Source organism: Musca domestica, unplaced genomic scaffold, assembly GCF_030504385.1.
Source record: "Musca domestica strain aabys unplaced genomic scaffold, Musca_domestica.polishedcontigs.V.1.1 32, whole genome shotgun sequence".
Classification (NCBI taxonomy): Eukaryota; Metazoa; Arthropoda; class Insecta; order Diptera; family Muscidae; genus Musca; species Musca domestica.
Genome location: NW_026712311.1, coordinates 9,450,619 through 9,477,863, shown reverse-complemented (window position 1 = coordinate 9,477,863; position 27,245 = coordinate 9,450,619). Strand labels below are relative to the sequence as shown.

General features: G+C 34.9%; 2 protein-coding genes across 8 annotated transcripts in view; one reads left to right on the top strand and one right to left on the bottom strand.

Moving 5' to 3' along the window:
• Positions 1-24,022, bottom strand: part of LOC101890679 (ankyrin repeat domain-containing protein 29) — a 29,785-nt gene extending 5,763 nt beyond the window's left edge. The window contains exons 1-3 of one of the 7 annotated variants that reach the window (XM_059125147.1): positions 23,901-23,996; positions 6,627-6,947; positions 407-517 (exon numbers count right to left, since the gene is read on the bottom strand). In XM_059125147.1, the coding sequence (XP_058981130.1) occupies positions 407-517; positions 6,627-6,638 (123 nt within the window). In that variant the 5' untranslated portion in view covers positions 6,639-6,947; positions 23,901-23,996. The other 6 variants (XM_059125144.1, XM_059125149.1, XM_059125145.1 and 3 more) reach the window with 6 other exon arrangements.
• Positions 24,023-25,924: 1,902 nt separating this feature from the next.
• LOC101901468 (small ribosomal subunit protein eS21) lies at positions 25,925-26,640 on the top strand. The gene is made up of 4 exons (XM_005182500.4): positions 25,925-26,068; positions 26,152-26,210; positions 26,315-26,506; positions 26,577-26,640. Exons 2-4 carry the CDS (start codon positions 26,161-26,163, stop codon positions 26,584-26,586), a joined length of 252 nt encoding a protein of 83 aa, XP_005182557.1. The 5' UTR covers positions 25,925-26,068; positions 26,152-26,160; the 3' UTR covers positions 26,587-26,640.
• Positions 26,641-27,245: the final 605 nt, after the last annotated feature.

Below are 27,245 nucleotides of genomic sequence, written 5' to 3'. Positions count from 1 at the left end.
GTTAAACCCCAGACATATAGAAAGGGTAAGATTGACTCAGTTCCTTGATTATAGTTCTTTAATATTCAGCATTGTATTTAGACCCGTCTGTAGTTTGCTTTTTAGAACGCAGATGGCGAAATTCGAAGCTAAGACTAAAGTTTGTGGAAGTGATCCGTGGCAGTTAAGGGCTGATCCCCAGAGCCTAGACAACCTGATTTTTCTTGCATAGTAACATGACAAAAAAAGCAACTAAACATCATCTTTCTAAGCCTGAAAACGTTCCTGGGTATCATATTTTAAGAAAGAATCTTCTCGCTTTAAAATCCAGCATTATTTTTGGAGCAGTCAAAAGTTCAATTTTAAATGAGCCGATGGCTGGTTCAACATTAGTTATTTGCCAATATTAAGTGGTATATTCACTCACCTCATCTTTACAATCCACATGCACCTTCCCGCTATCCAAGACACGTCGCAGGGTAATGTCATCCCCTCTCAGCGCAGCCAAATGCAGCAAAACATCTGAAGGTGTTTCTTTCTGAAATTTAAAATTCCAAAGAAAAACAGATTTAAAAACACTTTTATTCATTTTATTTTCTCACACAGGAGGATGTTATTTTTCTACTAACCAAAACAGAAACATTTTCAATATATTCTCTACATTGAAACATAACCAACGACAACAACAAGTGTCAGGGGTCAACAAGAAAATCCTCAAAAAAAAAACAAACAACTTGTTGCTAGTTGACTATGACGAACAAGCGAACTATACTAAATATTTGTAAGCAGCTACAATTCAATAAAAATACATTTCAACAATGACAACAACAACAACAACAACAAAAAACTACATTTGCATTGAAGTGCAATCGAAGATACGTATCATCCATACATCGAGAAAACAAATGAATTGTTTGTATTGCCTCATAGTGGCTGGCCAATTTCACTGGGAAGGGGTATTTAAATGGCTACTGATATGATAGGTTCCTCGTTTTATGATTTTCAAAATACAACTTCGGTTATAATAAGTAAAAGAATGTATCCGGTTAACCCATTTTCCCAAGATATGGCCCTATAATATCTTAGCACCATTTTGCTATGTTATACTACATTTAAATGTAATAAAGAAATTAAGTAAAATAAACTTGGAGTTGGGCTCTTTTTTCTATAACAATTTTAAAAACAATGCCAGTAAGAAATGGTTAAAAGTCGGGTGAGCCCGACTATATGATACCCTACACCACTATGTGTATTTAGTATAGCTCCCGTAACAAAAAATTACATTCGGAATATATGTGAAGTAGGTCATACCAACTATAAACCAATTAACATTGCTGTACAAATGGTTGATTTGACTTCGATAAGAATTATAATAAAAAATATTTATAGGAGGTATACCGGACCAAGCTTCACCAAATGGAAAAAAATCGGTTGAATATGAAAAATTCTGGATACCGGACCGAGTTTAACCAAATGGAAAAATTCGGTTGAATATAAAAAAATCTATCCAATTTGAGTTGATATTACATATATGGTGGACAATAACGGTAAATTCGGATGAAGATGTATTACAAATCTGAATTGATCTCGATAAAATATGGCATAGGTATTTTCGAGCTGTATCTAATGTCCGGTCTTAAATATCCTTGTTGTGGAGTGTATATCACGCATGTGAGGGATTTTAACACGATGTGGGAGCTATAGCTATATCTGAACCGATTTTCACCAAAATTTGAAGTACTTGCTTCTTGTCTGAATTCGCTCGGATGTGCCAAAATTCAGTCCGTCTGTGCTGATAAGAAAATCGGATAAAGATAAGTATAAGAGCTAGATCCAAATCTGAACCGATCCTGAATTTTTGACAACATTTTAGGCACTTATTTAAGAGCTGTATTTGATATCTGGTACCAAATATCATTGTTGTAAGGTGCATATTGCGTAGTAAGGAACTTAGAACCCCAAATTGGACGAAACATATATGCGGGAGATTTTGCTATATCTTGCTATATTGCTTCTTCGGTCAAATGTGAAAAAATTCCTCAAAAGTAACTATGTATCCATCTCGCTTCCTTTTTCATTATCACCCATACCCTTACCACAATCTGGTGTAGGGTATAAAAATGTATAAAATATTACGCCTTGTCTTCGCAAAGAGTCAGGCTTTTATAAAAACAGCAGTAATAGGACAGCCCGACTATTTTACAAAAACAAAATAACAAAGTAAGTCTATAGCGATATAAAGCAAAGCTCTTTGATATTTAGTTCATGTACTGTATTTCGAATCAAATCGCCCTGCCTTGTAAATATACATCTGTAATTTGTTCAAAATATATCCATGCACGACATGTCCTACCCCCTCTGAGACATACAAAGAAGCGTTTTTTTTTTTGTTTTTCTCCATAGACAACAAACAAAAAAGGTAGCAGGTATGGTGGGAATCGGCAAAAGTGCACCTGATGCCATCAGCAAGGAGCTCAACAAGCAACCCACACTAGCTGGCCGGGTTTTTTTTCGGTGTTGTTTTGTTTACAGTCAATTGTATTTAGCTTTGCAATTTTTTCCCAGCACTCAACAGACAATGTTGTCGTTAATAGCAGCTGCATTAGGGCAGAAGAGGGGAGGAGGAACTATCTGCAAATACCAAGCTACTGTCTGAGGCAAAAAAATAAATGCTGAGGCAGCGAAAATTTAAAGTGTAAATGTGATGGGTCGTTCGTACTCTGCCAGACGCCCTTCCCAAATTTCAAGACGTAACCCGTTTGGCATTTCAACTCATAAACGCCAAACATTTTAATGTCGAATACCATCAGGCAGACAGATGGACGGACGGACAGATAGACAAACCTTATGAAGTATTGGCATTGTTTTATTCTTTGCTGACATTTTTTTGGACTTTTAATTTCGTTGGCTTCATTGCTGCTGGTGTTTTGGAAAACTTGTAGGTTTTGTTGGGGGGATTTCATTTGTAATTGTTGTTATTGCCACTTTAATAATGACTGCAAACAGTCAATTGTCATCGTTATTATGTCAATGCGATTTATTTGAAAATTAAAGCACTTCAGTTGTTTAATTAGAGCTTACTAACAAGGCGAACTCGCTCGCTGGGTGATTAGGTGTGCCGTTCGTTATCTAAGTGAACATCATCGAGTGTACTTTAATAATATTAAATAATAATTTCATTTTAAATTGATAAGAAAACACAAACAAACGTTTTTCGAAAATAGTTGTAAAGCTGTTATTCAAACCCTATTTCATTCTCCTGCAATAGATCCTAATTGTGTCATACACTCCATGTAATTGTACCTCCCGATATTTGGGTTTTTTTTTATGATTTTAGTCGGAATTTGCAACGAAAGTTTTCTTAAGTTAGTATTTAAAGTTCGCAATAGGTTCGACCTTCCCTTGTAAAATTTGTCTACACCAGACCACGATTTCGTTGAATTTGACAATTGGTCTGTTCCATAACCAGCAAGAATCTACTACTTTTGCAATTTTTTCGATATCATTAAGAAGAAATCAGTTATCGTAGGAAAAACTTTTGAATTCTTGCAGTCCTGGAACAGATCAAATATAATTGTAGAGCGTAGAGCGTCATTTAGCAGAAAAATTTGTATTGTGTCTAGGATGATTGGTATTGAAAATGAGATACATCGGTCCACGTTTTGGTATAGTGCCCATATAACCCCATATACCTTTCGATATCCGGTATTTAGATGATTTTTGCCACATTTTTCCACGGATTTGTCTAAAAAGTGGTATTTGTAGGTCATAATGGTTTCTAGCTCGTGTGGCGAAACTTTGTATGCATGGACTCACGTTTTGGTATAGCCCCCCATATAACGGGACCTCCCGATAATCGATGTTTTGATGATTTTTGCCACAGTTTTAGCAGATATGCCCAGAAATTGGTATTTCTAGTTTATAATGGGTTCTAGCTCATATGGCGAAACATTGCATGCATAGGTCCACGTTTTGGTATAGTCCCAAAATATATCTGATCTACTATATTCTGAGGGTATACATCTGTCAGCAAAACTGATACCTTTTATTGTAAATATTTTTTTAAAATTTTAAAGATTTAACAAGTAAAAAAGCAGTAAGTTCGGCCGGGCCGAACTTTGAATACCCTCCACCATTTGGAACGAATTATGAAAATTGTCAAAAAAATAAAATCCTTTAAAAATTCTGTTAAAATCTTGAAAATACCGAATATCGCAAGGTGCCGATATATGGTGGGATATACGATATTGTGGACCTATATAGACAAATCTATGTCTGGGGTAAAGTACTCACAAAGAACTCCTTGTGTAGAATTTTAGACAATTCCGTTGAAAAATGTTGGCAAAATCATCAAAATACCGAATATCGAGGGGTACCGTTATATTGGGGATATAAGATATCGTGGACCTATATAGACAATTCTCTTCCAGGGGATGAAGTACTCACAAGCAACTTCTTGGGTGGATTCTCAAACAATTCCATTGGAAAATGTGGCTAAAATCATCAAAATACCGAATATCGGAAGGTGCCGTTATATGGGGGATATACTATATTGTGGACCTGTATAGACAATTCTCTTTCGGGGGTAAAGTGCTCACAAAGAAATCCTTGTGTAGAATTTCCGACAATACCGTTGAAAAATATGGCTAAAAAAATTGTCGTTATATGGGGCCTATACGATATCGTGGACCGATATAGCCCATCTTCGAACTTGACCTGCCTGCAGATAAAACAGGTAATAGGTGCACAAATGTTGTCCTTTCTATGAAGGGTATATTAAGTTTGTCATTCCGTTTGTAACTCCTCGAAACATTCATAATAGACCCTACAAAGTATATATATTCAGGATCAGCGTAGAATTCTAAGACGATCTAGCGATGTCTGGTTGTCTGTTGTAATCACGCTATTTTTCGAACGAATTGAGATAGAAAGTTAAAATGTTTCATACATGCATAGTTTACCAGTAGGCAGGTTAGGTTCGTAAATGGGCCATGTCGGTCCACTTTTTCTTATAGCCCCCATATAACGATATTCGATATTTTCATGATTTCAGCGACATTATTTACCGGAATTATTTCAAATTTAGTATTTTAAGTTCGTAATGGGTACTACAGCCCATGACAAACATTTTCGTATGCAGGTCCACGTCTTCGTATAGCCCCCATATTGCGGTACCTCCCGATATTCGGTATTTTGATGATTCCAGCAACAATATTCACAGGAATCGTTTCAAATTTCGTATTTGGAGATCTTAATGGTTACTACAACCTTTGGAAAAAAATTTCTTATGCAGGTCCACGTCTTCGTATAGGCCCTATACAATGGTACCTCCCGATATTCGGTATTTTCATGATTTTAGCGACATTATTTACCGGAATTATTTCAAATTTCGTATTTGTGCCGGTACCTCCCGATACTCGGTATTTTTATGATTTGTGGGACATTATTCACCGGAATTGTTTCAAAATTGGTATTTGAAGTTCGTAATGGGTACTACAGCCTATGACAAAAAATTTCGTAAGTAGGTCCACATCTTCGTACAGTCTTCATATAACAGTTTTCATTTAAGTGCTAGTTTCCGGATTTTTTTTTTTGAAATTTTTCAAGTTCCTTCCAAATGGTGGAGGATATTTAAAGTTCGGCCCGGCCGAACTTAGCTGCTTTTTTACTTGTTTGATTTGGATAATTAATGATTAAAATAATTAATTATTTGAAAAACCAATTTTAAAATTAAAAAAGATTCTTAACGAATTGGGTATATTTGATAATTTTATGGATATCCACATCTTCAAATAGCTGAGAAAAACCAAAAACCTTGACCTAAATAGCAATCAAATCGCAAATTCGATTTCCTGCTTTCCGAAAGAAAAACATCTCTTAAAAGCTATTTATCGATAAAAAAATGTAACATTATGTAATAATTAATTACTAAATGGTGAATTAATGGAAACTGTTTGTGTTTATACATCGTTTGTTTGTTTGATTATGGGTGCTAAAATGTAACAAAGTGCGTTGGATAATTAAACAACAACAACAACAAAGCCATAGCATTTCAACTATTATGAAAATAAAAAAAATCCGTGCGAAAAGCTGGCTATGATTTTGTAAAACAATGTTATCTATAAACTGAGCAATTATTAATGCTTAGATATGACAGACGAATAGGGGAAAAATACAAATACAATGGTATTCATATGAATACACTTGGAAAATTTTGTAATGAATTCGAATCAATTTAAAAAAATGATTAATTTTTGCAAGAAAATAGGAAATATATGACCAAATGTTGTAAAATTTTGAACGCTTAGAAATTTGTAACCAATTTAGAAATTATTTTTCTCCCAGTGTATCGATAATGGCTCCACGTGTGTATGTGTGTCTGTGTAATTCCCCATATTCACAAACTTTTATATCACAAGATAATTATAATTGTCATTTTATCAGCACGCAATTATCGCTTAGTTAACGGTAGTCTCAACAGGTGCTTGCAATTCAAACAGAAAACTACAGCCGTGAAGCTTGTAACAGAAATTATAGTACTTGGTGCGAACGATGAAGAAATAGAACTCAACTGAGAAAAATGAAAAAGAAAACCACAGCAAAAATTCGCAGCGCAAAATCAACATTGAAGAAGAAAATTATCTTACCTTTAGTGACATCTTTGAGATTTGGGTTTTCTATGCTTTTCTTTTCTGAGGTGTATTATTTATTATTAACTGTTTGTGGCAAGCATTTATAGCAGAGCGAACAAGCGAACGGGCGAACGAACGTTGAATGGTTGGATGGATAAGATCTGGATGGATGTGGTTGGCGCGGTCTATGGATATTTGAGTGTGTGTGTGTTTAACTTTGTGCTTTCCTTGTTTGGTTTCCTTTCACAAAACCAAAAAGACACGTGACGGTATGATTATCGTCTCACTTCGTCCCCTTTTCCAATTTGGTCCGGTGATTTGATATCAATTTGTTTGCTAGTTTGATTTTTTATAGAGTTGTTTATTAGTTTTCTACTTTATTTGCATTTATTTGCATGTTATTCCATTTTAGTGGTTTTATTCAATACGAGAATGCAATTGATTTCAGATATATGAACATGAAATGGAAAACAGCATCTGATGGAGTTATAAGTATTTGTTGTTTAATAATAAAATGGATTTTAAATCAAAAAGGGTCTAGAAAGGTGAAGAGGCTATATTTTAGTGCCACAACTCAAGATCACAACTATCAAGAAAAGAGGTCCATTTTAGAATACACTATTTTCAAAATTGTGATTTTGATTATTCCTGGCTCATCTCAATATCTCACTTTTGGAAACACTTTTCATAGGCTAAAATTCGATCCTTTTCGTAAAGAGGATTTAGATCTAAAATAATTATTCTTTAAAATATTGCCGGCTTTTTTCCATGTGAAAACTTTATTTTTGGTCAAATTGGCCACATATTAAATATTAATTTTTGGGAGGAGTTGAACTTTCCACTGAAAACCCAAAATGTCTAATTACAACGGATTTAATTGAATATCGGAGCCAAACCTTCAAAATACCGAAAATCTAGAAGTATAGGGTAACTTTTTAGCTATTATCTTTTTGGCAACACTGGTTTGACAGCATATGTACTTTTCGTGTTTTGTTTCACGGCCAGATATATTCGAGTTGGTCTGTAATATAACCGTCATCTTACAATCAAATAAGTTAGCAAATCATTGAATGTCATTATCAAAATGCGTGCTCTGTTAAGAAAGTTAATCACGAGTTTTTTCCATTTTATGGCAAAGCTCATTGTAGGATGAATGGGAACGTAAAAAGGCAGAATTCCTGATTTTGGAATGTAAATCAGGCAGAAGAATTGCAAAATCCCCCAATGCATGCATAAAGTTTGGTGCCGTTTATGGGCTGGTGGCATAATTGGACAATGAAACCGTCACACGTTGCCCGAATGTTGCTTTGCGGTATTTTGGCCCATTCACGGCTCAGCGGTTGCTTGAGGTGATCGACACTTTGGTATTTGGAAATGAAGCGAGGAACCTCATTTTGTAAACATTTTTGGGTGGCGCGTGCTGAGTGTCCTCTTGGCATATCCAAGGTCTGCAGCCAAAACATTTGCGTGCCCAAGGCTTTATTACACCCTTCAGAATATTTTTGCGATAATAATTGGCATTTATTCTGATGCCACGGTCGATTAATACGAGCGGAGAGCGACTATCGGCTGTTATGGCGGCCAACACCACCACCATGGCCGGCGCTTGATTTCTGGTGGCCAACCGAAAGGGAACATTTTCAGCAGACCTCTTTGGTAAGTAAATCTGATCATTTTGCTTGTTTACAAACTGTTGGACAACGAATGTTTTCTCATAGGAAAAAACCAAATTCGGCAGTCCACAACTTTCGGCCAAGCGAAGCAACTCTTTAGAACTTTTGAATCTATTTTCTTTCTATTGCGGTGTAAGTTCTTGCCCATTTTGGAATTTCAATGGCTTTACCCCGAGCTCATTTTCCAATACTCGCCGAATGGAATATTGCGATATGTTCAGCTCAAAATCCATTTTTCGTCCACTGCGACGCGGGTTTCGATCAAGTCTTCGAAAACTTTTTTTCAGGAAAATTCTCACTAAAATGCTTTTGTACGCTTGTAATCAATATAATGAACTGTCACTGGAATAATTTTAACAGCTGTCGGACGAGTGGCTTAATAATGACAGCAGACTGAAGTTGGTTGCGGTTTTTCCATCTCACCCTGTATGTAATTAGCATAAAATTCTAAGTCGATTTAACTATGACCGTCTGTCTGTGGAAATCACGATACAGCCCACAATTTGTATTCTGTCTAGGATTGTTTGGTATTGAAAATGAGATTAATCGGTCCACGTTTTGATATAGCCGACATATAACGGTACCTTCCCATATTCATTATTTTGTAATAATAGGTTCTAGCTCCTGTAGCGCTACATTGTATTGCGGCAGATTACGTTATCTTCAAAAAACCCATTTCCTACACAAATTTGCTCGAGAGAGAAATAATGGCATGACTGCCAGCTTGTGATTTACGGAAATGTAGATTTTGAATGATTTGCCGTCAGTTTTTTACATATTTACCTTAACCCTCTGGGCAACATAATCCTCTCAGAGAAAATTTCACATTTCTCTCTTTAAAATTTTTACAATGAAAAACGTACAGAAACACAACATTTGCCGGAAATGGTAAAATGTCTTCAACAGTTTTTATTTTTTTAACCCTCCAAATTTCTTCAAAACTCCTTTTAAATAAATTATGGACGAGATTAAAATATATATAAATGTGAACCTACCTAACAAACCTGCAATTACCCCTTGGGACTGTGTTCATACAAATACATACATACAAATATGCATATATACAACAACAACACCAAACTGCTGTGATCAACATACACTAAACTATGATTAACTTATAAATGGAGCATTTCCTTTGTTTCCTTTCTAAGTCTCTTTTGGCCTGCTGGTGCCCCCTTTCAACAGACTTTTGCTGGCTTTGAACGAATAAAAGGTTTTTCCTTTAGATGTTTTTGTTTTTCCTCGTTTTCCTTATGTTAACGTACCGACATGGGAAACATTCACTTTGCACTCCATTATGCGAGCCGTAATCTAAGGCAGAACATTGTTTTCGAAGCAGAAAGCAAACGGAGAGCGAGTGGAGAATGTCGATAAAATATAAAACAGTCGTTGTCATAGTACCCAGATGGAGGCAATTTATTATATCACACAGCACAAGGTAGTATACTAATTTGTAGATTTTCACATTGCTAGGATTTGTAATTTTGTGTTTGAAAAATGTTTTCAATGTTACAAATTTCATTTTAGGGAGATTTCTTCGGAATTTTGCAGAATTTAAGAATAGAGAATAGAAATAATTTTGCTATTAAAATGAAAGAAAAGTTTAAACTAAAAAATTTAAATTAATAATTATTAATTAAATAACCATATTAAGCGTAATTTCTGTATTGTGAAGCGTTAATAAGAATTACCCAATCTTTCTGTGAATTTCAAACCAATAGATATTCTGCATCAAAATTTACATATTGTGGTTATAAACGATTTTAGTTGAACTAGGAATGTTCCTATAAGCGGTTGTCCGACTTGGCTGCACGAGGCCAAAAATTGGTCAAAGGTGTAGGGCATTAATGCTGCCTCTGAGGTTCTCACTTCCAATCCACATTCATCTCAGGTTTCGAGTTGAGGGAAATGTTTAGATACAGCAAGTTGTAACCCCTTTGTGGGTGAGGTACCAGAAGGGGTTCGCAGATATATATCATCTTCACAACAGATTTTTCGTTAGTAAAAATCTTTGTTTGTGTGAGATTTGAAGGGAGTTGGATGCTTATTTCCCTTTCTTTGAGGGTTTCGTTTGTCAAATTCTTGAACCCTATGTGAGGGAGGTATGAGAAGAAATGGTCCGGTCTGTACCATTTTTACAACATATCTTGTGTTGATGTACCAAGCCAGAGGGGAATAGGATGTTAATTTCGCGTTTTATGAGCTGCATGGATGTTACCCTTTTGGTGGGAGGTACCACAAGGAGTGGACCGATGTATTCCATCTTCACAGCATATCTTGAGTTAGTTGAAATAATGAAATGAGTGACATATGAAGAGAACCGAATGCTTATTTCGAATTTTATAATCGTTTTGGTTTCTCAAAACTTTGAACCTGGGGTGGTACCAGAAGAAATGGTCCGATCTCTACCATCTTTATAACAGATCTTGTGTTGATGAAAATATTGAGATGTACCAAATCTGACAACAGATCTTGTATTAGTAGAAGTAATGGGATCTGTGAAATGTCAAGAGAACCGGATGCTTTTTTCGGGTTTATAATCGTTTTGTGGGGGAGGTACTAGAAGAAATGGTCCGATCTGTACCATATTCATAAAAGATCTTGTGCTGATGGAAACATTGAGATGTGCCAAGTCTGAATTAATTTGGAAGATAAATTCGCATTTTATGGATGTTGAAAATTTTGACCCTTTTGTGGGGGAGGTACTACAAGGAGGGGACCGATATTTTCCATCTTCACACCTGTGCTTGCGTTAGCAAAAATCTTGCGATGTGTGTAATTCACATTTTAGAATTTAGATTTTAAGAATTATAATTATTCAACATTTTGACTCTTTGGCGGGGATAGGTAATTGATGGACTGGACCGATATTGTCCATTTTCGCATCTGACCTAGCGTTGACGCAAATATTAGGATTTGCAAAGTTGGAGCAAAAGCGGATCATCCTTAAGTTTATGTGAAGTATTTTTTCTACCTTTTGTGGGGTATGTAGGGGCAGAAGGAGTGGACCGATATTGCCGATATGTGGAAATATTAGGATTTGCAAAGTTGGAGCAAATGGATATAAAAAGAAGACTCGTGTATCGGTGTTTTGAAAGTTTACATCGCTAAGCAAAATAAACAGAGTTGGCAAATTGCCCCTCTTGTATGTTTTTGGAAATATACGCACTAAGATTCGCACAGAAATCCATTCATTTTAGGTATATAGCGTCTTCGGTAATACTGCAGATACAAGATATGTTTTGTTATATAGTTTTGACCATATAAAAAGGTACCCTTATAGTTTAAGAAAAATTTCGCAATATTTAGGATAGAAATTTAAAATTTGTTAGAGATAGGGGCTTTACCAAAACGTGGACCTGCACAGACAATTTTCTGTCATAGGCTGTAGTATCCATTACGAACTTCAAATACGAAATTTAAAACAATTCCGGAGAATAATGTCGCTAAAATCATCAGAATACTCAATATCGGGTGGTACCATGGGGTTATAAAACGTGGACCTGCACAGACAATTTTCTGTCATAGGCTGTAGTGTCCATTACGAACTTCAAATACTAAATTTGAAATAGTTCCGGTCAATAACGTATCTAATATAATCAAAATACCCAATAACGGGAGGTACTGTTATATGGGGGCTATACAAAGACGTGAACCTACGGAAGGGCGGACGGACATCGCTAAATCGAATTTTATGCTTATCAAGAATATATATACTTTGTGGGGTCTAAAATGTATATTTCGAGGTGTTACAAACGGAATGGCAAACTTTATATACCCTCCATACTATGGTGGATGGTATAAAAAGACCCTTTCTCCTCAAATGCATAAATTGTCTAGGGGTGCTATTTTTCCAACTCTTTCAATAGAATCATTTCATTTTCTTGAGAAAAATTGTTTGTTTTGAAGTTTTTACCCATGTATATTTAAATCGTTTACAGTTATGGCTATTCTCAAACTCTTTCAAATCGACAATTATTTATTATTATTATTTTTATTTTTATTTTTTTGATATGCATATGATGAACTGGATACCGATGTCATATCTTCGTCTTCTTTATATTTCTTGTATCCATTCAATATTACGAAATTATTAATAATTCCAAAGAAATACCAGACAACAGAGCAATAACTGTCATCTCGTATTAAGACGATGACGACGACGGCGATGATGATGATGACGACAAAGATGCTGATGACGTTAATTAGAAACACATATTATGTGGAAATATTGGAAAAGAGAAACGTTTGCAGCATCTTCTTGTATTTCTGCTTTGGCTTGCCACGATAAAGAAGCAAATTGTTACCAATAGTGTTGCTGTTGTTTTTGTTGCTATTGCTGGCAATGTGTGACTGTTATGTTGGTAACAGGTTTTTTGGGGCATGTTCAATTATAAAATAGTGAGTCAGCCAGCCAGCCAGCCAGTCAGTCATAATAACAGTTGGCCGTTTAGCAAAAAGAATTGGAGCATCACTGAGGCATCAGAGATCTCGGTTAGAAATGTGGTCTATGCTTCTCAATGGCCAGCGTCATTTATCGAATGTTGCAATGCAACTTTTTCTTTTCCTACCGGGATTCAATGAAATGTGTGTTTTGCTTCTTCTTCTTCGTCTTTGCTGTTCTCCACCATGCCACACGAATGTTCTAAATTTTCTTTTCATTGCGGCTCTTTCTCTGGGTGCCATCGCTTGGCGTTGTGATAAATCGTTCAAGCAACACAAATCAAAATCGTGATGTAATTATTGTCGACTCAATTTGTTACCGGTAAAAAAAGCAACAACAACAACAACAACTCCATGGAGGAAATCACATTGGCGGCCCATTCATGCCATGGATTCTCTGCTTTGGATTGAATAATGTTGAAGCTTTTTTTTTTGTTGCTGCTCTGTCCATTTGAAAAGATTTTCAATCAATTTTCAATTACATCTGGCCGTGCAAAGTAGGGAAGGTATTGATGTGTGTGTGTGCGACTGCATGTGTGTAGGAGCATAATCAGTGTGAGATGAATGCATTTAGGAAGTGATCCACTTAAAATGTAGTTTTGTTTTCATTTTAATAAATTTTTGCATTAAATTGGAAATGGAAAGAAAAAAGAATGAGGGTGGAGGCAGGAAATCCCAATAAAAACCATAAATTAGAACTCTTCTCTCTTTCATATGCTACATTGAAGCCCTTCGAAAAGCCTAGAATCTTGGCTTTCATTGACGATATGCCAAATTCTAACTAAATTGGAAGGTAAGTGTTTCTGCGAGGAGGTTTTAACCCGTTTTCACGCGGGAGCGAACCTTACTCGCGAGCAGGATTGCTCAAGATTAGGAGTTTTTTTACGGTGTCTAGTCCCCTTTTTTATACCCTTTACCATACATAGTATGGAAGGTAAGTTCGTCATTCCATTTGTAATTCATCGAAATAATTTAATTGAGCGTAAAATTCTAAGACGTTTTAGCCCGTCCGTCTGTTGTAATCACGCTAGGGTAAAAAAAATTAAGATATGACGCTAAAATGTTGCACAAGTGTGTCTTTTGTCTGCAGGTAGGTCAAGTTCGAGGATGGGCTATATCTGTCCACGATATCGTATAGCCTCCATATAAAGTTAAACCACCTCGCACCCCCCCCCCCCCCTTATTCAGTATTTCGACGTTTTAAGCCATGTTATTCAATGGAATTGTCTGAAATTCCACGCCAGGAGTTCTTTATGATTAATTTACTCCCTTAAAGAGAATTGTTTACATAGGTCCAGGATATCGTAATATCCCCATATAACGGCACCACGATACTCGGTATTTTGATGACTTTAGCCACATTTTTGTATCCCCCAGAATCAGTATTTTCATGATTTTTGCAACATTATTCACCGGAATTGTTTCAAATTTCGTATTTGAAGTTCGGAACCGTTACTACAGCCTATGACAAAATTAGTTATGCAGGACCACGTCTTCGTATAGCCCCATATAACGGTATTCATTTTAGCGGTATTTTTCGACGAATTTTTTTTTTTGAAATTTGTATGTTTATTTCAAATGGTGGAGGGTATAAAAAGTTCGGTCTGGCCTGGAACTTAACTGTTTTTTTACTTGTTTCGTTTTATGTCGCAGTGCTTCCTGTTTGAAAAATTAGAATGGGAGCAGAATCGCTGAAAGTATAGTCAGAGTTTGATCTAAGAGTGAAAAGGAGGGGAAGAGGGGAAAGAAGGGGAGAAACGGGTAGAGGAAGGAAGATGGGGCGTATGATCGTGTACAAAAAAACAGCGCTATGGTAAAAACCAAAAGAGAGCTCGGCAAGAAGAGAATCTGCTCGATTTCGAACGAATTTTGCTCCTACTCAAAAACGAGGAAAACATTCCTCCTATTCAAGGGAAATCGAAAAATAGAGTTTGCTCGATTTTTTTTCTGCTCTCAGGAGTGCTACCGCTCGAAGTCGATTGAGTTTCACTCTTTTCGAGCAAGTTTTTAAAAGGTCTACTTTTATCCAAAGTTTAAAAAGTATCAAAATATCAAAATACAGTTCCTTGAGCTGGAGGGTTATAGCCAGCAAAAATATAGTTAAGTCAGATTTTGGCTTCAATAGAAACCCAATTACAGTCAACTCTGTTAACAATCCTTCAAAATACCGAATATCAAAAATTCCACTCTGTGGGAACTATACCAAACAATGGACCTACACTGCATATTTTCTACATGAAGAGTTTATATAACTTACCCTTCATGGTATCTATATCGAGTAATAAAGAACTCTCGTACTAAAAAATATTTATTTTAGCTTCCGATGTTTAATTTGGAGATATGACGTATGGATTATTATTTCCCAATGTATTTTCCCATAAAATAATCTTATTTTAAAATCATGCTGAGTAGCTAAGAACAAATTTTTGCTATTTGAAATCAGCCAATTCTCACACCTTTTCCAGCGACCTTGGAATATTTTAAGTATTTAATAAATACAATTTTTGTATGTTATTGTGTGTATATGTTTACCTGAAAGTGTTCTCATTACTTTAACTTATTTCCAAAATTGATGAAAGCAATTCTCATTCAAAATAAAAAATAGCCTTGCTTACTTTATTTATTAACAACAACCATTTAGCCTTGCATATTTTTTTTTTTATTAACTCCAGCCATTTTCAATTGATTTCCATTAGGAAACTTATTAAGAAATGTAATCCATTTGGACTCAATTCAACTCGAAATGGGCATTATAATACCTATTTTTCAAATATGTAGTTCTTTTTATGTTTTTCTTTTGGATTTTGTTTTCTTTGGTCACCAGCACTTGAGTTTATTTATAACGCATGCACAATAGCCCTGCTGGCTTTGCTCGAAACAAAAAAGCAGAAGAAAATAAAACATAAACAAAATATTGGCAACAATTGGCCAGCTGCCATATGGCCTCCAAAGATAGAATTTTAAAAGCAACAAAATATTTTACAATTTTATTTTTGAATACAGAAAAACTAAAAATATTACAAATGGGCAATAATTCCAAAACAGTGGCATTGAAGAAAGTTAAGCTAAAGCCCATAACAAAAATATAATTTTTTTGACACCGCTTTCGGAAGTTATACACATAAATGTTCGAAAGACACTGTGCTTCATTTAAAAATAGTAACCTCAGAGGGTAAAAAGCTAGTCCATACTGATACAATACAACATATGACTAGGTTCAACATTTTATGTGACGTCAATATATTTTTATACAAAAAAAATACAAAAGTCTAAGCCACAATTAAAGGTTTTATGGACTTTGATACTCTTTGTTCCTTCCTTTATTGAAAGTCAAGTGAAAGAGCCTGAATTGAGAGTACATTTCTCAATTGAGTGAGAGAGCACTTACATATTTCCCATTATTTGTAATTTCCATCAGCTGATCTTTATTTCAGTCCGATTTTTATTTACATAAGTGAAGAAAATAGTTTTCTTGAAATGTTGTTGAACAGAAGTTATCGAACAGAACACTGTGCAACAATTACAGTTACATTTTTATACCTCCCCCATACATAGGCATGGGTATATTAAGTTCGTCATTCCGTTTGTAACTCATCGAAATAATAATTTTAGACATAACAAAGTATATATATTCTTGATCAGTGTAAAATTCTAAATTTAGCCCTGTCTGTCCGTTGTAATTACGCTAGAGTCAAAACGAATAAAGACAATTTTGCACAGATCAGTATTTTGTCTGCAGACATGTTAAGTTCGAGGATGCGATAAGGGTATCCCCCATTTTCGGTATTTTGATGATTGTAGCCAAATGAAATTGTCTGAAAATCCACACAAGGAGTTCCTTCTCGGTACTTTACCCCCTGGTAGCGTATTGTCCATATAGGTCCACAATATCGAATATCCCCACATTACCGTACCTCCCTATATTCGATATTTTGATGATTTTAGGTACATTTTTCAATGGAATTGACTAAAAGTTCATACTAGTAGTTCTTTCTTAGCAATTAACCCTCAGGAAGAGAAAAATCTATATAGGTCTTCGATATCGTCTAGCCCACATACAACGGTACCCCCTGATATTCAATATTTTGACGATTTTAGGCACATTATTCACCGGAGTTGTTTCAAATTTCGTATTTAGAATTCGTAATAGGTATTACAGTCTATGACAGAAAATTTTCTATGCAGGTCCAGGTCTTCGTACTGCCTCCATATTACGATAACTCCCAATATTCAGTATTTTGACAATATTAGCGACATTATTCACCGGAGTTGTTTCAAATTTCGTATTTAGAATTCGTAATGGGTACTGCAGCCTATGACAGAAAATTGTCTATGCTGGTTCAGCTCTTCGTATAGGCCCCATATATCAGTACCTGCCTGTATTCGGTATTTTGACGATTTTAGATACAATATTCACCGAAATTGTTTGACATTTGGTATTTAGAGTTTCTAATAGCTTCTACAGTCTGTGACAGAAAATTGTCTATGCCGATCCTGATATGACGATACCTCCCTATATTCAATTTCTTGAAGATTTTAGCTACACCATTTTTTTTTTTAAATTTGCTATTTAAATGTTGTAATGGCTTATGACAAAAGTTGCCTAAGCTGGCCCACGTCTTCGTATAGACCCCAATATAACGGCTATATTCGGTATTTTTAAGATTTTAAGAGAATTTTTAACGGATTTTATTTTTTTGAAAATTTTCAAATTCGTTCAAAATTGTGGATGGGTATTCGAAGATCGGCCCGGCCGAACTTAATGTTTTACTTTTTTTTGACATTTTATAAACCTACTCCTTGCAAATATTGTTAATTTAGATACCCGGTTTGGTATAACCAATGTGTATTTACATGATGACACAGTAAGGCCAGGTGCTCTCTTCGAAATATCCTTTGGCCCTAAAAATTTGCCACAAAATTTTAGAAGGTCTTGGCCGCATTTTCTCTTCTCTTCTCTCTTGGTATGACGTCCATTTAAATGTCCCATCCTAATTTAAGCATTTCCGCATTATGTTCAAGTTCCCAAACGATTGTGATGCTCGAGATGACAATACACCGCTAGGGCTATAACGTAGACCGTTAAGTATAAATTTTCAAAATCGTATTGTGATTGACAACTCGTCTAAATGATCAGCTGTGGAAATCTACACAACTGTCCTTTTTTGAAAACCACCTTGAAAAGGACGGTATATTAACTTTGTCATTCCGTTTGTAAGATCCCTAAATATTCGTCGCAGACCCCATAAAGTATATTCATGATCAGCATAAAATTCTACGTCGATTTAAGAAAGTCTGTCTGTCTGTATGTCCCAACGTTTGTCTGTCCGTCTTTCTGTTGAACACAGTTTGTATTAGGTCTAGGATGGTTGATATTGAAAATGAGATATATCGGTCCACGTTTTGGTATAGCCCCAATTTCTTAACGGATTTGTCTAAAAATTGGCAATTGTAGGTCATAATGGGTTCTAGCTCCGGTGGCGAAACATTCCCGATATTCGGTATTTTGATGATTTTTGCCACATTTTTTCACTGATTTGTCCAAAAATTCGTATTTGTAGTTCGTAATGGGTTCCAGCTCCTGTGGCAGAAAATTGAATATTTAAATCCACGTTTTCCTATAGCGCACATATAAGGATATAACGATATTCGGTATTTTAATAATTCTAATCACATTTACCCACGGAATTGTTTCAAATTTGGTACTTAAGAAGTCTTGGTAGATGACAGTCCCTGAAGTATAAAATTGTCTATAGAAGTTACCGTTTTGGTATGGCCCCCGGCCTTACCCACTTTTTGGTTTACTTTTTTTTGGTTTGAAAATTTAAATTTTTAATTGGCTGTAACTGACGTCTCGAGTTCTCAGTGTTAGACGCATTGAGAACTCGAGACGTCAGTTACAGCCTTCTTGAAAATAATGTTGTTAAAAGGATCATGAACTATCTGTTAGAAGCCCCCACCCACGATTCTAGAAACTTTGACGGTTTAAGGTAAACTTTTTTTAATCGAATTGCCTGTTATTTCTGGTATGTTATAATTTTGACTTTTTAGTGTACAGAATTCAAATATAGACAGATATTATTTGTTAAAGACGGTGTATAAAGTTGCTTCTTGATGTAAAGCACTTTGAATATTTTAGTCTGCGTTTCGCATTTCTCGTTTACAATCGGTCAACATTCTCTTTACCAAACGATTTCCAATAGTTTGAAAATTTCCAGCACAAAGATTGTTTTTGTAATTTATATAACCCCTTCTCTCCAGGAATTTAACAGATAATCACAAATTGCACTTTGGAATAACAATTTTTAGACAGAATATTTATTTTTATTTGGAATTTCTGTGGCACTGTGTAATTGAAGGTCGTTTCACATCCAAGTTCACTTAATGGGGTAGTTCAGCATTTGCGACCGGTAATTTCTTGGTTACACTGGCACTTTGGTGGCTCAGCAATTTTTTTAGAATTTGTTGTTGTAAAACTGCATATTAATTAGTGGCAATTCGTTGGTGCATTTTGTTGTTGCGTTTGTGTGTGTTGCTATAAACAAAGCGGGTCATTGTTGTTTTAATTTAACGATTCCAGCACATCACGACTGCTGCATTATTATTTTGTTATTTATCTACGGAAATTGTAAATGGCACTATTTAGAGGTATTTGAAATATTTATATTTATTTTTTTGCTCTCTGTTATTGAACTGATCAAAGTAAGACGTTTCAAAAATAACCCAAATCACAGTTATGATATCATTTTCAAATTAAGAATTAATACCAAAATTTTGTCGCAGCGGTTATTTACATTTCATTTTGAATATAAATCTCCAATTTATTCAAATTTATTGAGATTCCCGCATTGTTCCGCTAAACAATTTTTTTGGATATTTGCATAAAAGAAGCTTTTAACAATATTATGTTAATAAAAAAAACAATAACAATTCTTGGCTTTTGTTTATATTTTGTTTCTAAAGCACACTGTTCTGTTTGCCATTCATTAGATAAGTTGTTGATGAGCAAACACCTTTTTGCCGCCCGAGAAACGAAAACGTGTACTAGACGAAGCGCGTTGTGAAGCGTTCGCCGCTAAAATGCAACTAACATAGCAGACGCGAGCTCTCTGTGGACGAACTGTGTTGTGACTGGGTTTTTACTATCAGCTATGTTATTTCTCTTGATTATGACATTGTTTTGCTGTGCTACCCGGCAGAGAGAAGCATACAAACTGGTATGTTTTGAGAGTGTCCTAACGAGCGTAATCGATAAATTATATGTTTCTAATTCGAAAGGAAATTGATAAAAAATAAAATATTTATTTAACATTGCTTGCAATGGTAGAAAAACATACTCCGAGAACTGTGTGGATGCAGAGGAAACACCAACCAAATTTTGACATAAATGAGTTAACAGTCCGATTTCCTATTGGGCATTTCTCATGTGAACAGTTCGATTTAGTAGTATTTAGATGTGTGAGTTTTTTCATAACAAATTGTAGTAAAATGCATACATTCATGTGTATGAGTACGTTCGTTCATTCATATATTTGCAATGTCGATGAGTAAAATTTTGTAGGAAGAATTTCGCACAATTTTAAATTGACAAAAAGTTGGAAATGAGAATGTACCGGTGTTTAGGACTACAACAAAACCTGGACCAATATTGAATATTTTTGTCAAGAATGCCTCCAACTCGCTAAGAAACAAATTCTCAATTCAATTAGTCTTTTTTATACCCTACACCTTGAAGCCCTATTAACATCCCTAAATATTCGTCGTTGATCCCATATAAAATTCTAAGTCGATTTAACGATGTCCGTCTGTCTCTGGGAGTCACGATACAGCCCATATTATTTGACGTAGAGCTTCAAAATTTGGCCGAACAACATGTATTGTGTCTAGGATGGCTGGTACTGAAAATGAGATATATCGGTCCACGTTTTGGAATAACCGCCATATAACGGTACCTCCCGATATTCGGTATTTTGATGATTTTCGCCACTTTTTTTCACGGATTTGCCTAAAAATTAGTATTTGTAGTTCGCAATCGATTCTAGCTCCGGTGGCAGAACATAGTATATATAGGACCATGTTTTGGTAGATCCCCCATGTAACGGTACCTCCACATATTCAGTGTTTTGAAGATTTTCGCCTAATTTTTGCACGGATTTGTCTAAAAACTTGCGTTTGTAGGTCATAATGGGTTCTAGCTGCACAACATTATCTACGCTTTCGTTTAGCCCCCTCCGGAAATTTTATGATTTTTGCCACATTTGTCCACGGATTTGTGTAAAACTTGGCTAGCTCTGGTGGCAGAACATTGAATATTTAGGTCTACGTTTTCCAATAGCGCACATATAACGATAACCACCGATATTCGGTATTTTAATAATCCTAGTCACATTTACCCACAATCGGTATTTAAGAAGATTTGGTAGGTGACAATCCTTGAAGTATCAAATTGTCTATAGTGTTTCCCGTTTTAGTATGGCCCCCATACAACGGACTCACACACTTTGTGGTTTTTTAAAACACGTTTGAATTCGGATATGTTTATATAACAACGGTCAGGCCGTACTTGATGTGTTTCTACTTGTTTTAACACGTAAATGGACAATTTTGAAGTGGTGAAAGAAATACCTAAAACTATATAGGGTGAGATAAAAAACTGCAACAAAGTCAAAGGCCACAATTTTTATTTTTTTGTTAATTTTTTTTTTTTTTTTTTTTTTTTTGAATGAAAGCAAAAAATGTCGGAAATAGCATCAAATTTTAGAATAAGTTTAGATTTGTTCGAATTTGTCACTTTTGCCACGAATTGTGGCCTTCAAACGGACAATGAAACCGTCACACGCTGCCCGAATTTTGCTCTGCGGTATTTTGGTCCATTCCCGGCAAAGCGCTTGCTTGAGGTGATCGACACTTTGGTATATTTTAGTGCCGACCTTGCTTTCCAAAATACTCCAGACACAAGAGTCCATCGGATTGATACCCGGAGATTTTGGTGGCCATTGTGCACTGGAAATGAAGCGAGGAACCTCATCTGTAACCATTCTTGCGTGGCGCGTGCCCAAGGCTTTAATACACCCTCCAGAATATTTTCGCGATAATATTCGGCATTTATTCTGATGTCACGGTCGATTAATACGAGCGGAGATTGACTATCGGCTGTTATGGCGGCCCACACCATCAACATGGCCGGTGCTTGAGTTCTGATGGCCAACCGAAGGTGCATATTTTCATCTGACCTCTTTGGCAAGTAAACACGATCATTTTGTGTTTACAGACTGCTGGACAACGATTGTTTTCTCATCGGAGAAACCCAAATTCGCCAGTTTACCACTTTTGGCCTAGGGAAGCAACTCTTTAGCTCATATGAGCATATTTTCTTTCTGTTGCGATATAACTTCTTGCACTTTTTGGAATTTCAATGGCTTTAGCCCGAGCTCATTTTTCAATATTTGCCGAGACATTTTTCGGCCACTGCGACGCGGGTTTCGATCAAGTCGCTTCTTTACTTTTCGAACCATTTCTGCTGATGTTGCTATTTTCTTCCGTTGACTTCCCTGACGTCGGGCCATGCTACCAGTATCACGGTAACGAGCGATGGCACGAGACACAAAAGATTTATTCACATTTAAATGCTGGAGTGCCCTAACGATAGCCAATTGTGGTTTTCCAGCCAAGTATAAAGAAATCACACTATTTTGCTTGAATTCCATCACGAATAACTTTTTTCTGGAAAATTCTCACCAAAATGCTTTTGTACGTCACTGGAATAATTTTAACAGCTGTCGGACGAGTAGCTTAGATAAGACAACAGTCTTAAGTTGGTTTTTCATCTCACCCTGTATGTAGGCAATTTTATACTTCAAGGATTGTCATCTGCCAAATCTTCTTTAATACCACACTTGAAACAATTTCGTGGGTAAATGTGATTAGGATTATCAAAATACCGTATTTCGGGAGGTATCATTATATGTGCGCTATTGGAAAGCGTGGACGAACTGTACATACAAAGTTTCGCCGCCGGAGCTAGAACCCATTATGAACTACAATTACAAATTTTTAGACAAATCTTAGAATTTTATGCTGATCATAAATATATATACTTTATGGGGTCTACGACGAATATTTTTGGATGTTGCAAACGGAATGACAATTTTAATATACTCTCCTTTCCAAGATGGGGGTATAAAAATAGACAAAAATCCGATCTCAATTTTAAATATGAGCAATTTTTGTAAAGCACAACAGCCTAATATTAGTGGCAATCATTATTCACATGTTTTTATATACATATACATTTATTTACAATTTATGACTTCATTAAGCTCTCATATTCGGGGTTGCATATCCACATTTAATTTTTATATTATAGAAGACTTTTATAAAAGTTAAGGGCACGTACACAGAAAACTCTTCCACCCCCGCCTTTTTTTAAAAGAAAACATGCAACAGTTTACAAGAAACCTCAAAGACATCGACTCAAAACAAACTTCTGTGTAGATGTGGGTGCATTTGTGTATATTCTGTGTTTCACACTACATTTAAAAATATATTTATAAATACACAAAGACAACTGAAAGGACTATAAACGCAGTTCAATGAATTGTTCGCGAGCCAACAAATCAACGTAACATTCACCTCACCCCCATTCAACGAAGCAAGTCCTTTGAATGTTCACTTTTTTTCTCAACATGATATGCATTATGGGTGGGTGGTAGTGTACATTTTTACAAATAGAACTGAATGGTAGGGTTCACAACCTGAAAGGGGAAAAACCTCAATCGTGTACATACATATGTAAGTCAGTATATACAATTTATAAACCTTAAATCAGACATGACCAGACACACATAAAACTTCATTGCGGATGTACAGAACTAACAAAAAAAGAAGCAATTCAGCATTTTCCACAAAATATATTGCCTTGGTTTCACGTGTGTTTGTGTGTGTTCCAATGAAATTCTCTTGCACACAATGACATACCACAAAACATATGTAACACTCCAATTAAAGTTCTATGACTCCGGTTAAAAAGGCAAGTTTCATAACTTCACAAAAAAAAATCAATAAATAAAAGGAGTTTTTTTCTGATTTATGGACATGTCTCATTTTAATTTTTTTGAAAACCTTTTCCCTTTTTTGTATCGAAGGAAATCAGCTTCAACTGTTTTATATTCACCTTTTCTCCATAACGTTGCATACTTTTAGGCACAATCTTTTTTTATGTTAACACTATGAAACAAACAAATCACTTCTGACAGATTACATTCTTTTGGAGATTGTTCAACAATTCAATCTGTCATTCACAATGCGATGGATAATTCTTTCTGTTATCGATAACTTTGAATAAATTATTTAATACCATGTCCACATTAGTATTTGAACAACGTTATTCGTTTTCTGAATAACGGTATGAATGTTTGTTTCAGAACTGCAAGAATGTAAAAACTGTTTAATATCATAACCCATTTTCTCTTTATGATATCGAAACCAATTGCAAAACTCGTTGAATTTTGCTGGTACTGGAACAGAGCAGCTATTGATAAAAAATGGCATAATATCAGAAATGGGTTACAAAATCGCACTGCAGGTTTCTGATAAAATTACCATTTTGTTTTATTGTAAAAGTACCATGGTAGAAAAATACAGGTGGATGCATCAACGCTTGGGATCTTTGATATGTCAAAAATTTTAAAATTTCTTTTCAAATATAAGTAGATTTTTATATGTTTTCTTATACGACACAAATCGTGGGTTGTAAAAATATTCATTTTTCAACAATTTTTACAAATTTAAATAATTTTTCATTCAACATTTTTAATTCCAAAATTAGTTTGACAGTTCATTGTCCCAGGATCTGCGTCGATGCGTCTACCTATATTCTTCTACCATGGAAAGTACCTATATATAAAAGGCCTACATAAGTTCGGCAACGAAGACCATGGTACAATGAAGAGAAGGTAGGTCAACTTTGAAAAAATTTCAAGTATAGAGATCTACCTGTTTGGCTTGTAATGTCAGAATTAGTATCAAAACAATAAAAAATCAAACAACTTGTTGCATTTATTTTGAATAAATAATTGAAAACCGCGAAAACTGAATGAAAGGTCAACACTTCTTTTTAAAACCAGGTTCTATATATCTCTAAAGGATTATTTCGCTACAAAAACTCTAGATTTTTTCGATGCATACGATGAAATAAACATTTTGAAAACATCCGAATTTGAATGTTTTCTGAACAATTTTTTTGTTATTGAAAAGAAAACACATACATAAACAAATAAAGATGACATATTAAGCCAAGAAAATAAAAAAAATTGAAATCATATGGTATCATAGCCCTACCTTGATATCATTCTATCATGACGAAGACTACTTTTGACAACAATTTGACAATAAACTTAGAAATTTTTGCACTATTGAGATTTGACTTTCTTTGAATTTCAAAACACAATATGACTTTTGACGGCAAACTTAGTAGTCAGATGGACTTACTGACCAACGTTATGTAGGCCATGGTAAACGGTAATATCATCTGAATTCGAAAAATATCAATAGAATTTGTCGGACAAAATTGAGTTTTTAAAAAGAGAGGAATAAGTGACATTTAATATGCATCTACATACAAATGTTTATGCGGGTTAAAAGTGATCATTGGAAAACAAACATTAATTGGTACATTTGGTCTGTCCCAGAACTGCAAGACGTTTTTACTACGATAACGGATTTCCCTTTGTGATATCGAAAAAATGTCAAAAATAGTAGATTCTTGCAGGTTCTGGGTCGCAGCAATTATCGTTAGTCAGGATACATGGTATAATAATATCAAGGTAGGGCTATGATACCATATAATTTTATTTTTTTTTTTTTATTTAAAAAAAAATATATATAAAAAATTGCTCTGAAAAAATTCAAAGTCGGGCTTTTCTACAACTTTTGTGGTGAAATATTGTTGTTGGTATCATTTGTTTAAAAATAATGCCAAAAAGGTAGACCTCTATACTTGCAATCTTTTCAAAGTTAAAGTTTCATAGAATTTAACAAAAAATTCAATCAATTATTTACAATTCATCTCACTATTTGCATTAATATGTTCTCCAGTCAATTTCCTCGTATATTTTTATAATAAATATATAAAATTGAAATTATGAAAATTTTAACATCTGTTAAAAAATCAATAAATCACAATAGTGAACGATGCAACAAATTCATTGTTATCGAATACCAGAAACACCCGCATAACGGTTACTTGCAAAAGCAACCATCAGTGGTACCAACCCCAGATGATTTCTTTTCTTTTTTAACTCCATAAAAGAGTGTCCGCAAATTTTTTAATTTCTAAAAAAAGTAAGTTAAAATCAATGAAAATACAACAAATCATGTACCACAGGTGTAAACAATGAATATTAACCGAAAACAAATTATTGCAGTTAAGCACAATGGAGAACGACGCCGGTGAGAATGTTGATTTGTACGTGCCCCGCAAATGGTAAGTTTAACACGTGTTTCTACGGCACCTAGCTGCCATCGCCTATTGGAAATAAATTTTTTTTGGAAGTGCAAATTTCTAATATTGGTGATATGCCTTTACAGTTCTGCTTCCAACAGAATCATCCACGCCAAGGATCACGCTTCCGTCCAAATCAACATTGTCGATGTTGACCCCGAAACCGGACGCATGACCGATGGCTCCAAGACCTATGCTATCTGCGGTGAAATCCGTCGTATGGGTGAATCCGATGACTGCATTGTCCGTTTGGCCAAGAAAGACGGTTTGATCACCAAGTAAGTTGAGACGGAGCGCGAAGAAGTGTTGAACTTATTTTACCATATTCATTTTCTTATTACTTTTCAGGAATTTCTAAATTGGTGTGATCATGTGTAAATAAAACCGACGTTTTATAGTAATTTAAAACAAATGTTTTTTTATTATTTGGATTATAGGGGGTGATGAATAAAATATGACTTGTAAATAGAACTGCAGAACATTTATATGTTCACAATTGAATTTGGGCGGCCGTTTTGTATTGTAGATAACAATATCGAACGAATGGGCTAATAAACCATAATAATGGAATCATTTGTAATCCTGATAAAATATTTAATTTGTTATACAAATAGCGCGTCATTTTTTTGAGAAATAAATAAAATATAGGCTTGAAATCACGGAAGTGACCTTCTGTATTTAAACAACTACGTATACAATGTAAGGTTTTCAAATAAATCTTGATTCCTATTTGTAATTTGTCCAAAGAAAAAGGATATATTCCAGAATTAGAAAGAATCTAAAAATGTTACTACCATAATCGATATTTATAGTAATTTTAAACAAATTATTTTTAGTCTTTTGGTTTATAAGGGGCGATTAAGTACATCAGTATTTTCAAAGACAATAATTGCATAATCTGTAATTCTGATGAATATTTAATTTATTATACAAAATGGACGGCATTTTTCCAGAAATAATTAAAAAATATCAACAGATAGGCTCGAAATCACACAAGTGGTCTTCAGTATTTAAGCA